The sequence below is a fragment of the Cicer arietinum genome, chromosome 6 (assembly GCF_000331145.2).
Source record: "Cicer arietinum cultivar CDC Frontier isolate Library 1 chromosome 6, Cicar.CDCFrontier_v2.0, whole genome shotgun sequence".
NCBI classification, from domain to species: domain Eukaryota; kingdom Viridiplantae; phylum Streptophyta; class Magnoliopsida; order Fabales; family Fabaceae; genus Cicer; species Cicer arietinum.
This window is the reverse complement of record NC_021165.2, coordinates 70,136,794-70,150,048: the sequence shown is the minus strand read 5'-3', so window position 1 is coordinate 70,150,048 and position 13,255 is coordinate 70,136,794. Positions and strand designations below refer to the sequence as shown.

Here is a 13,255-nt window from a genome sequence, read left to right as displayed (position 1 = left end):
TATGCTTCAGCTGTAGGGAGTCTTATGTATGCCCAAGTATGTACGCGTCCAGACATAGCGTTCATAGTAGGGATTTTAGGCAGATATTTAAGCAATCCAGGTCTTGACCATTGGAAAGCAGCCAAGAGGGTCATGAGATATTTGAAGAGAACAAGAAACTACATGCTCACATATAGGAGGTCAGACCAGTTAGAGATCACTGGGTACTCTGACTCGGATTTTGCGGGATGCCAAGACAGCTTAAGATCAACTTCAGGCTATGTCTTTCTGTTAGCTGGTGGAGCAGTTTCTTGGCGTAGTGCCAAGCAAGGTCTTACTGCCTCATCAACCATGGCAGCAGAATTCGTAGCAATTCATGAGGCATCTGACCAGGGCATTTGGCTGAGAAATTTTGTCACAGGGCTGCAAATAGTTGAAGGGATTGAAAGACCACTCAAGTTGTATTGTGACAATAGATCAGCAGTCCTGTATTCTAACAATAATAGGAGCTCAACCAAGTCAAAGCACATTGACATTAAGTTCCTAGTTGTTAAAGAGAAGGTACAAAGTGGACAGATATCCATAGAACACTTAAGGACAAACTCCATGATTGCGGATCCACTCACTAAAGGTCTACCACCCAAGGTCTTTCATGAGCACACTGCTCACATGAGTGTGCTACAGCTTGAGGAATCTTGATTTTAGTGGGAGTTTCGTCCATTATGTAATTCATGTTCTATGTTTAATTGTAAAGTACAAATACATTGTATTTGGACTTTCTGATCAGAAATAAAGTTTAAAGTATTCAGTTTTTGGTTACTTTGTACATTTAAGTTATGGTATGATCTCATTCGGTAAAGTAGGACCAGTTGAAAATTGACATGCATTGACCAACTTCATGTAATTTTCATGCTACACTTTTCATGATGGGTCTATGTCATTTAGTTGTGTCAGTATGGGTGATCATTGATGGGTTTAGTTATGCTTATTATGACGAAAGCCTCTTTGGTTCTATGTGCTAATATGATTAATGGACGGGACAATTTAGATTATGCTCAAGGTAATTGTAATGACATTTTTTGACATCATAAAGTCTAACACACTCCTAAGGATACATGTGTGACCAGTGGGAGATTGTAAGATTTATGGGTCACATATGTAATTAATTAATAAAGTGTGTTAGGGTCATTATATAATTAGCCAATAAACTAGGGGTCAAATAATATATAATAGTTTATGGCTAAAGAGCATAATAGTTATGAAAATTAATAGTGTAGATACCAGGCAGTTTCTAATTTAATGAGAGGCTGAATTAGAAATACTGCAATTTGAGATATAAATAATAATAGTTATATATAGGGGTAGTGGTCCCCAAGGCAAACACAACAAGACTATTCGGTTTCACAAAAACCTAACGGAGAAAACTCTCTGGTTCTCTCTATCCCCATCAAGAGAGCAAGATCTTCAGGGTGTTTTGCTGAGGAAGATCACTCAACCCATTGCATCTGTCATCATCATCCCAGGATTTCATCAATGGCAATTCCCACAGGTACGCTTCCGCCCTTGGTTATTCATCATGTAATTGGCATGGATTGTTAACATTTGCTCCTCTGGTCCTCACTAACAAAATTGAATAAAAAAAACTTAAAAAAACTTATGTAAAATAAAAAAATACACACTGCACCAAAAATTTCAACGACAAATGAAATTTCTGGTAGTTATGAATTACTATCGAAAATTTCATTTTTGAAATTTTCGGGAATACCATTTGAAAATTTGAAATTTCCGGTATTGAAAATAAGTATTGAATTCTTCAAATTTCCGGTAAAATATTTTTTTTCCAAAACTTACTTTTCCGGAAATGTCAAATTGTGGGTGTATAACTGTTTTGACTTTTACTTATTTGAATTTTTACTGATTTGATAAGGATATTTTGGATATTTCAACAAAAAAAAATTAAATGGGATATAAGTTTAATTGGAGGTACAAAAGGTGACTTTCCACAAATGGTCTATAGTAGACAAATAATCAAATACTACTCATTTAATATCTGTTTTAATTTAATTGATTTATTTCAGTTTTAATATATACATGTTATCAATTTTTTCAGTTTTTATATTCACATTGTATCTTTTAAAATTCAAATTCTAAAAAATATTTATTGGACTGACAAATATAAGACTAAAATTGGTTTTTTTAAATTCCAAACAAGAAAGACATTTCCTTCAAGAAGTTTGATATATCACTCCAAGAAAAAGTTAGATTTTACAACAAAAAGTTAAAATAAAATAAAAATAATGAAAATATCAAAAGAACTTTAAAGGATGGTAGAAAATTTAGAAATAATAAACTAATAATCTTCGAAATTCATAAAATCAACATCCCCATAAAGGAGGTAAAAGATGAGTACGTATAAAGGTTAAAAAAATCAAATAATTTTAAAGATATAAAAAATTATTAGAACAATTGAGGATAATTGAGAAAAAAAATAAACAAATTATAGAAACAAAAATTCTATTAATAAAAAAAACAAAATAGTTTGTAAGACTTGTACTAATATTGTTAGGTTGAATATTTTCAGTAGTTTTAGTGGAAAGAAAAACATCTTCATCAAAATTTAAATTCAAAATTTATATATATCTTGAAAGCTATTTAACTATTTAGCAAAGCGCAGATAATATTTTAATTTTATATTATCACACTACTAGAAGAAGAAAAAAAAAAGTTATTTAGCGTCTGCCACTAATTCTGATGTCGGACTAACATCGGTTGGGCCTACTCTAAGCTAATGCATACAAATTAAATTTTTTTAATTAATATATTTATTATTATATAATTTTATGTAATATTTAATCATAACTTTTTCCGGCCCCCGTTTAATTGGTTTCTAGATCCGCCTTAGTTCAAGATTAATTTATATATTATGTTAAATTTTATCAAAAACTAAATTGAAATATGATACGATAGTTTATTATCTCTTATTATGACTATTAGACAAACCACTAATGAATAGAGTAATAGTGATGGCCTACATGCTAATAATTTGTATCTTTGTTTGCTTAATTTTATTAGGACCAAACTTAAATCATTTTATTCCAAATAAAAGTAGCAATAAGGATTGGAATTAGACATTCTAATTAAGTATGAGCGACATAGTTTGCTTGTCTAATCTAAAGAAACTTACTCTAAAATTTATCTTGCTTTGCATTTTTTTTTTATAAAACATAATGCATTAGAGTACATTAATATTAGTTTATCATTGAGTACATCAACATTCCATCTACCAAATACAAGAAAAATAACACACATAACTATAAAGCAACTAAACTCAACCGAAAATGATGACTCACTTCTTTTATTTTACTAATCAAATCTTTGTGTTTAATGCTATCACCATGTTTCCTCATCTTTGGTTGAAACAATGACCAAATCTTATTCTCCAAACCCTTTGCTGTATATTTAATAATATGCTTATCAACCACACCATCATCACTTTCAACACACAAAATGTAATTCTTCAAGTACACCTTATAAATTGGTACAATACCTTCCACTAAATGCTTGCATATATTTTCCCTTAATATTTCATCAATGATTATCCATTTACATTCCTTTTTGTACCTTTCATCAAAAGCTAGATTGAAAGTCTTTAGTCTCTTAGCCAAATCTTCAAAAATCATAGAAGATGAAACTATGTCCTTTTGAACAACAAGAATATTTTGAAGATTTCCCCAACTATTCCTCAAATAAAGTGATGCATAATACTCTTTATATTGTTCATGTGCTTTTAACCAAGAATCTCCCATCATATTTCCAACTAAAGTACCCTTTAAATTATAGAAATGACAATGATTATTCATCATAAAAAAATAAGACAAAGTGATATCTTCATAGGCTTTTGACCAAACATCTAAATTTAATGCAACTTCCTTAATTATGCTATATATTTGAGTCCAAAAAATACCCTCTTCATATAGTTCCTTTTTCCAACTAAGATGAATTTCCAAAACTTGTATCAAATGTGGCTTATACTCATCACTAAGAAGCTTATTGCAATAATTAGTGACAAAACTTACCAACCTAGGAACACTTCCATCTGAGGGAGGACAAGATGGTCTTTGCAACTTCACTTGTTCTGAAAGTTGGAAGAAAATATCACTAGCACAATTCACAACTCTTGTAATAAGATCCTTTATCACAATTCTAATTTCTTCACAAGCTTCACCTCTAAAAAGTTTATTGAATTTTAGTCTTAAACCATTCAAAACTCTAAACATAGACAACAAATTCAACAGCTTCAAAGGCTCATTTTTCCTCTCACTAACAAATTTTCCAAATTTTATAAAGGAAAAAATTCCCGATTCAATCGCAATCTTTGCAAAACATTTCATCGATGCTTCTGGACTGATTTTCTCGAAGATTATTGAAGAGAGCATAAACTCAACCTCAAGAAGTTTCTCCACAACCAACTCCAAATGAATACTCCATTGCTCTATGCAACTCTCTATTCCATGTGCATCCTCAAACTCAGATATCGGAATCTCAAGGTAGCTTAAATCAATAGTCTTCAAACTTCGTCGCGCATTCATACCTCGAACTTCAACATACATAGATTGACACTTGTCTAGCCTGTTGTTAGCATTTAATCTCTCGGCGATGACTTGAAACTTACTTGTTAAAGAACTCGGAAACGGAAAACCTTGTTTTTCAATGATATTTGGCTGATCAATTAGTGAAACCAAAGGAAGAGGCATAGTGTTTGACATTAAAAGTTTGTGAAAAGAAATCTCAAGTTTGTCAAGAGCAATACTAAGAATTCCTCGGTCGAGGCGCGCACCGTCTTCTATGGCTTGCAATTCTTGCAATATTCTTAAGACTTTTTCTACATTCAAAAGGTAAATATCATTTGTATATGTTGGTTTTTTTTCAAAAACACTTCTCAACCAACATGATGCTAACTTGCAATTATCAGTGAGAAGCTTCAATGCTTCTTCAAGCTTCTTTGTGTTTGAGACATATGTGAAAAAATCATAACTTGGTTCTATCAAGAGAGAATTTTCCAACTGATTAACACATTGAAAAACTTTAACTACTGCTGAAACAGAACATAGAACACTGTTCATACCATTTTCAACATCACAAAATGAAAAACTTTGCATTGAGATGAGTTTAAGTGAAGTTTGCAATGATAAACATTTTTTGTTAAGAAGCTTCAATCTTGAACCAGATTCATCTAATGAAGAAGCAATAGCTTTTGATGTTTCTAAGGTAGAAGTTAAGAACTTTCTTGTAGCTTCAATGTTGTTGTTGTCTTTGGTTTCCATATTAAAAATTGGAAATAAATAAAAGTGTTTGTATTGAGAAATGATTAGATTTGAAACATATGATGTTTTTGTTTAGTTTAATGAACAAAAAGATAATCTTTGTTGGTTTTCTTGTTTATCGAACTATACACTTTCTTTCACCAAACTCAACAAACGAAGTTAAAATAAAAAGGAGATAACTTCACTTGCAATATAAACATCTCAGAAACTTCAACCACCATGCAGTAGAGCTTCCTTGAATTGGGGTACCGTATGTTTTCAACCAATCTCTGAGTAATATATGAAACCATGTGTTTGATTTTACGGTGATAAAAATTGATTTTGAATGAATTAGTTTTAGTTAAAAGTAAATTGAATATAAAGTGGTTTACGTGTACGTTCATGTAACAATAAGTTCAATAATAAATTTATGTATAAAAATCATGTTTGGAGTTAAAAGTTACACATCATAGTTTCTATATCACTCGAATGTACCAAAATCAATTTTAAATCTCTAGAATCAATTTTAGTTCGTCCAAAAACAAATCAAACATATAATAAGTATTTATGTATAAAATATTCTTACAAAATAAAGTGAAATTATTTTCATATAAATTATGATTATAAATTATTTTAGAGAATTTCTAAAAATAAACTGTAAAGAATTTATAAATAGTCAAAAGTTGTTTTAATAAGTTATTCTAAAACGTGTTGATATGTGCATGTATGTAGATAAGTTTTAATAAACCAAGCAAATGACCTTATTTATTTATTCATCATGTTGTCCTAACTTTCTTGTTTGATGTTGAAGTCTAGGACATGAAGTCATGCTTCAATTACCTCAACAATCTCCCAACCAAATGCATCGCATTTTCTGATTGATGAAAGGAATGTACACTTTAATGTTATTTTTTATTGGGGTGCTTTTGTGAGGAATTTCAAGGGGAAAGTTGGCAGGAATTCAACAACATAGAATAAAAAACAGATTTATGTAAGAAAAATCATTAGTTTAACTGCTAAATTTTTTCTCCCGGCAATGGAATGAGTAAAGAATATGGTGATTGTAGATAATTAATTTATGATTATCCAGATACACTACTTTGACTTGTGAACTGCATACAAAGATTTATACAGTTTATGTATTTTATTTTTTTAGTCGTATCCATACAACTGAAAAACTATAATACATTTCAATCTTCTTTCCCTCACAACTTGTTCCAAATAAACAGAAACAAAGCTTTCTCAACAAAGATACAGAGAATGCTGGTAATATACTTTAGACTCAATAGAAATGGTTTATTTATTTTCTTAAAAAAATAATTACTTTTTTAAAATAATTAACTTCAAATGTGAAAAGAAATCACGGAAAAATTATTAATGATACTGAAGGTCCTAAGTTGAAACTCAAAAAACTAACATAACTCTACAAATTTACGAACATTTTACCTATAAAATAAAATAATCATTCACACTAACTATCATAATTATTGGGGTCTATTGTCCAAGGAAATATGAAAGTTGGGCCAACCAAAAGAAATAGTCATTTGATTGAGATTATATATCAATATACGGTGTCCGATCCCATGTGAAGAAAAATAAAATATGGGCAACAAGGATTTTTGTTGAGTAATATCCAATCCAAGGAAAGAAAGAATACAAACAAAAATGGAACTTGAAAGAGAAAAATTAATACTAAAGAGTTGGCTGCAACCAAAAGCCACAAGAATTTGAAGCAATAATAACCAAAGCTTGAAGTTATAGCCTGCCACTCGAAGCTACACAAGTTGTTGACAAGACATAAAAGCAGAGAAGCATATGAGAAAATGGGGAGGCAATTGCTCCTATTAAGCAGTTCCCTTTTGCTTCAAAGTTATTTTATCACCAAGACTCAGAGCAATTCCCTGAGTTTTACTTCTTATTCTGATGTATCCACTCAATTTACCATCTCCTTGCTTTTCAATGCTCACATTCACCAAAGCATCTTCACCAAAAACACTCTTAGCATAAAGGTTTGCAGCTAGGAAACCACACTCACCTTCCAGTGCCGATCTGAACATGAGACAACAAAACCCCAAATTATTCAAATTGCATTAAATCAAGACACAGCAATTACATGAAATGTAGAAATATTAATGGATTCCAGTTATATTACATTTTTTAGGCGTGTTTTTAATTGAAAAGGCACACACACACAGACAATAACAGTCATAAAGTGTATGCATATTTGGAGGTTCAACAATAAGACAAAGGAAAAGGTAAAGGAACTCACGGTGGAGTCAGGCACTTCATGTTTGTAGACTTGATAATGTGGCCCAAAAACTCCCTCTCATCTTGTAATACTGTATTTACAGCAACCTATGACATAAAATACTGTTAATAAGAGAATCATATATACAACATCTAGTTAATGCAGAAATGCATATTCTGAGTGCACATATCCCTATCGCATTCATGCTTCTTCCTTCTTGGAAAATTATTTAGAGCAGCTTCTAAAACATCCGATGAACCCATTACAGAGGCCTAGGGGTGATTTTCCTCCTTCATGCTGTTATTACACACCTACTTTTATTTCATGTTTAGATTAGTAAGCAATACAGTTTGTTACCATACTTTATAGTATTTCTTTTCCTATTTATTGTTTTATTTAGGACACAAGTCTTTCTAATAAATTTGTTTAAGATATAAGATTTCTTAATAAATTTTACTTATGACATAGTTATTTAACCCCGAATTTGTTTGAGAAAATCATTTTATGTTGTAATTGCAGATGCCAGATACAGATATCTGTGACGGAAATGTTTCATTACAGGTTGAAATTATGTGACTGTAGGGATGAGATTGAATTACTAGTATATTTAGCACACACAAATATACGTTTAATTAAAAAGGTGACATCATAATATACTAATGCACCTTGCCAAATAAGCATCAGTGTATCCAAATTTTAAAAAATAAATCATCCATATCAGCATATCACATTGTGGGATAAGATACTCATACCTGTAGCTATTCAGAGTAGGCAATAACCCAAACAGCAGCATCACACGTTATAACAGATATATAAACTATAAAACTAATACAAGATTCAGTATCTGGTTCCTAACTCAATGAAATATGCAAACACCACCTAGAACTACCTATTCATTCGTACCCAAAGAGAGATGTAGAGAAGTAGGAGCAGCAGCAGCATATAAATTACCTCATTTTTGTTATCGTTTCTTAGGATAATTCATATTAATAGGGAGCAGAACACAAATGTCAGTTTAGTCAACAGAGACAATGATTTAAATTAAAGACTCCGCGTGTTAATTTTTGGGTGCAATGACAGAATAGAGGATAAACCTAGAAATTCCTACAAACTATACAAATACCATTATACCATTAGCCTACTCCTAGGGGCTTGAATCAATCTGCATGTTTCTATCTCATGTATCATCTTACTATTATATTACCAAGGTGGAAAGTCAGTATACAGAAGTTGCATTTAAAATTGATTCCAATCACGACAACATTAACAATGGCCATGAAAAATACTAATAAAAAATATACCAACTTCAATGCGAAAATGGCATTATCACAATCAATATAACATCATCAAAGCATATATTGCAGACAGAACGATGTCGGGAATATATCAAACAATATATCTTGAAGAGCACATACTTAATATTAAATAATAGCACAAGAGGCAACAGCCCAAAATAACAGAGATTTGCAATTTTTAAATGAAAAGCGGGAGCCAAGGGTTGATATGAGCAACAAAAGGTAAAACCATAAATTTTTTCAACCTTTGGTTTTAAAAAACACCAAATGAGAGAAAGAGGAGAGAGATATACCTTGTTTTCCCACTCAAACTCGGCCCACATAGTTCTGAAGGCCACATCAGCACAAGATGCAGGAGCAATGTAGTCCATGATATCAATATGGATGTCATTTAGAACAATAACTGTTCTCTCAAGAACATTTGAAGATGTCTCATAAACAATGTTACCAAATATAACTCCAGTTTCAGTTGAAGAAACCTTGATGTTGGCCTTAATCTGTTTGCTTGATTCTGGAGCCAGTGTATAGTTTTGTGGACGCTCAACAAGTTTTAGATCACCCATAGTTGCCAACTCCAAACATAAATTCTGGAGAGTTTCCTTGGTTCGGTTGATGACGGTGACATCAAGGACAATGTCGTAATGATGCACTGTTACATATGCTTCAGCATAAACAGGATCACTGAATCCAGTGAGCTGAAGAATGCGATTGAGTTTATTCGCATCATCTGCATCCTTTGTAAACTCTCCAGTAGCACGTTTGAGATCATCCTGAACCTCATCTTCCAGCTCAAGTTGGCTCATACCCTGAAGAATTATAAGTGTACATAGATTGAAAAATTCAAAAAAATACCAGGTGAGCAAGTATATTGAGATTTGAGCACATAACTAACTGAATCATAAATCATTAGCCGAAACTATTCCCAACATACAGAACACCTAAATTAATATGATGACATCATTCAAGAAATGCACAACATAACACGACTTGACAATATTAGTATCCGAATAAATGCAAAAAAAAAGTTCAATCATTGGTAATGATGAAAAAAATTCAATGAGTATAATGAAACAATGATTCAGCTAATATCATTATAACAAAAAAGAGAAAACAAATACAAACATCATACCTTTCTGCTCTTCAAATGGTAAAAGTCAATAAGGTCATCAGGTTGTGCATTAGAAATTTGAGCCTTTGCTTTAATCTCCTCTGTCTCACGGCGCTGCTTATCTGCGAGCATTTTCACAAAGCTCTGCCTGCAAGATTTCAGCCATATCTTTCTTATCTCATCACCAGTAAGGGACAGCAATCTAATGCAAAGGATGATCCTGTCATGAGAATCGTTATCAATTGGGTGTGGAAGAACTGAAGATTGACCAAGCTGCAGCATTGAGACCATGATCAATAAGGCCTGTGAAGTTGCCTTGTTTACTTCAACTTTAGAGGTCTGAACCTCTTCCAACCTTAAAACAAGCTTTGTCAGCGTACACGCAACAACTGCCCCAAGGAAGAAATCACCTGAAAGAATCAATGACCTCAAATTCCCAATAGAAGACAGCGAGCCCTGCACAAGGGTAGGCGGCGACATGGCAGTCTCCAAAGCAGCACTCTGAGTAGCATAAGTCCCATCAGCGAGAATCGCCGGCCTCCTAGAAGACACAGTAGTCGAGTTCACCTGCTGCACGGCTTTCGACGTCTCCTGACCATCTCCATCCTCAGAGATAGTATAAAAGGGAAGATCACCAAGACATTGCTTAATAGCCACGATTCCACTCTCAATCTCAGAAAGAGACAAACAATACTCCCCAATTATCCAAAGAGCACAAGAACAAACCCTCGCAGCACGGATTTGATAGAAAGTATCCAACAGCCTAGTAATTATAGAAACGCGCAACTTCGGGTTAGTCTCAATAATCTCCCTCACAAAAACAACCACATCCATAGCCGAAGCAACATTCGTATCCCCCAAGAAATCCATCAAAAGATGCACAACCGTACTCGCAACATCCGGAAACTTAATTGCACAAGTATGTATAGCCTGCACCAACATCTGCCTATACTCCCCATTCTTCTCATGCTCCCCACTCTGAGTCTTAACAACTTCCTTCTTAAGCATCATAACAACCTGATCAATATTCTTCGCAGTAATAAGCTCAAGAGCAATATCAATAGTCTTCCTCCTAATATCATGATTAGGAGTGGAAAGCGCCCTAAGCACATCCATAACCATATCAACCATAATCTCCCTATTCGAAGTCTTAAGCTCGTTAAGACGATCGAGTACAATAAGTTTCACATTGTTATCACTCTGAGAAAGTAATAACTGACAATAAGTACTAGCAGCAGCTTTAATCGCGGTAGGTGCCGATGAAAGCGAAACAAGTGTACCAGCACATTCATAAACAACAGCAGTTGAAGTTGCACTCAGTAAACTTATAATAATTTTAATATATTTCCCTTTTTCACCTTTGTTATTCCTACAAACTTTCTTAATCAATTCCAAAACAATCATTTGAAGATTTTCACCCCAATCAATAATCCTGTCAATATTCGAAAAAAGATAATTCACAGCACGATCTTGAGCACAAGAAAACAGCATTAGAAAAGCGTTACGTTTACTTGAAGGATCTTGTTCCGATGACAGAAATTTCTCAACGATTTCCGGGGCGGAATCGAGTAAATGTTCCCCCTGTGGAAGTTTGTAAACAGACATAACGGCGAGAACGGCGTTACGACGAACGAAAGGATGACGGTGTTCGAGATTAGACAAAATTGACGGAATTAACGGTTCAACGATTTCAGATTCGTTTATACGACAGAGAAAACGGAGAGTAACGCCGCGAATGTATTCGTTAGGGTGTTGAAGATTATTACGGAGATTTTGACAAATGAGAATCATTTCAGGGAGAACTTTACCTTTGGAATCAGTTTTGTCGATGATTTCGAGATAAAGGAGAAGTAGTTTTTGAACGGTGTGATCTTCGGAAGGGAGAACGTAACGGATGATTGTGATGAAGAGTTGCGGAATTGTTTCGCCGTTAAGGAGAAGCATGATTGCTTTTTTCATAGCTTCGATCTTTGATGCGACGTCGTTTCCTTCGAGTGCTTCTTTGATTTCGTTTGCTAATGCCGGTGTGCCTTTGTCGAAGTGAACAACTAGACTGCATGATTTCTCCATTTTTGAAGGTTTCGTGTTTTCAGATCTAATCAGATCAGATCTCGCACAATTGCAAACGAGAGAGTGAGTGAGAGAGGGATAGCGGTTGGGAGAGAAATCGAGAGAGAGAGAGATTTAGATGCAGATCTCACAGTGTGTGAGAGAGTCTGAAGGAAGAAGAAATTTCTTTTTTATTTTTTTCAGATTTAAGACACTCGTCGAAATCGGATCTTCATTTTGGTAGCTTTTCATTAGTATGAAAAGGAAATGGATGGTTTGACGGGTTTTTTACTTGGGGTTAATGGATAATTGTATTTCGAATTGGGCTTTTTTGTAAAAGGCCGATACGATTTTGTGTGGGCCTAATAGTCCTCTTACCCCACAAAATACAAATCGTCTCTCCACAATTTTTCACTTCTAAATATATTATGAGAAGACAGAATTCGATTGAAAAATTTGGAGGTTGAACGCGCATTCACTCAATTATTTTTGGTCAAAAAATTGTCCCTCTATATAATTCTATTGTTTTTTATTGAAAAAATACACAATACTACATAGTTCGTCATAGCTTTATGTAACGATTGATGTTCATTCAACCTCATGTTTACTTATTTTTACTGGATTCTAGCTTCCAGTAGTGTATTGGGGTAAATGGACAAACACGGGAGGTAGATAAACATTCACCCTATGTAACAACTCGACACAATTTCGAATATTATATTTGTTTAAGGGTCAAGAACGACTTGTTACCTGAATATTAATTAAGAATACACATCGAGCATGTGTCTCTTTTAGTCTGTTAAGGTACTTGAAAGATATGTGCAAATAAAAATAATTGACCCCTCCACTTAAAGCTGTCAATTTGACAAGTCCCCTAGTTATTGACTCCGGCCCACATGTTGGATGGCAAAAAAAAAAAATTTATAATTTAAAAGACTCCAAAAAAATAAAGCTTCCCACACTAAAAGCCCCCTAAAATTTTGTGGGTTTAGTGGGTTTATAGGTCCACTTATTAAAAAAAAAAAGAATCGTATTTTTTTTTTTTTGAGAAATAAATTTTTTTTAATTTTTTCACCTATAACAAAATTTCAATTTTTTTTTATATGATCTAAAAATTTCGTTATAACATTACCATAGACTAAGTATGATATAAGCACAATATATTAAAGTTTCATTTGATACTCATAATAATATGGAGATATAACAAGATATCAAATTGATTGGATATTTTAATGACATGATAAGCATATATATATATATATATATATATATA

General features: G+C 33.1%; 2 protein-coding genes across 2 annotated transcripts; both read right to left on the bottom strand.

Annotated features, from left to right (window-relative positions):
• Positions 1–3,060: 3,060 nt before the first annotated feature.
• LOC101504302 (exocyst complex component EXO70I) lies at positions 3,061–5,556 on the bottom strand. Its single transcript, XM_004507469.4, has one exon. The coding sequence runs from the start codon at positions 5,301–5,303 to the stop codon at positions 3,291–3,293; it is 2,013 nt and encodes a 670-aa protein (XP_004507526.1). The 5' UTR covers positions 5,304–5,556; the 3' UTR covers positions 3,061–3,290.
• Positions 5,557–6,794: 1,238 nt separating this feature from the next.
• On the bottom strand, positions 6,795–12,143 carry LOC101503982 (coatomer subunit beta-1-like). Its single transcript, XM_004507468.4, has 4 exons — positions 9,955–12,143; positions 9,119–9,631; positions 7,552–7,637; positions 6,795–7,331 (listed from the first exon to the last, which is right to left on the bottom strand). The coding sequence occupies exons 1-4, from the start codon at positions 12,001–12,003 to the stop codon at positions 7,127–7,129; spliced, it is 2,853 nt and encodes a 950-aa protein (XP_004507525.1). The 5' UTR covers positions 12,004–12,143; the 3' UTR covers positions 6,795–7,126.
• Between the last annotated feature and the right edge of the window lie 1,112 nt (positions 12,144–13,255).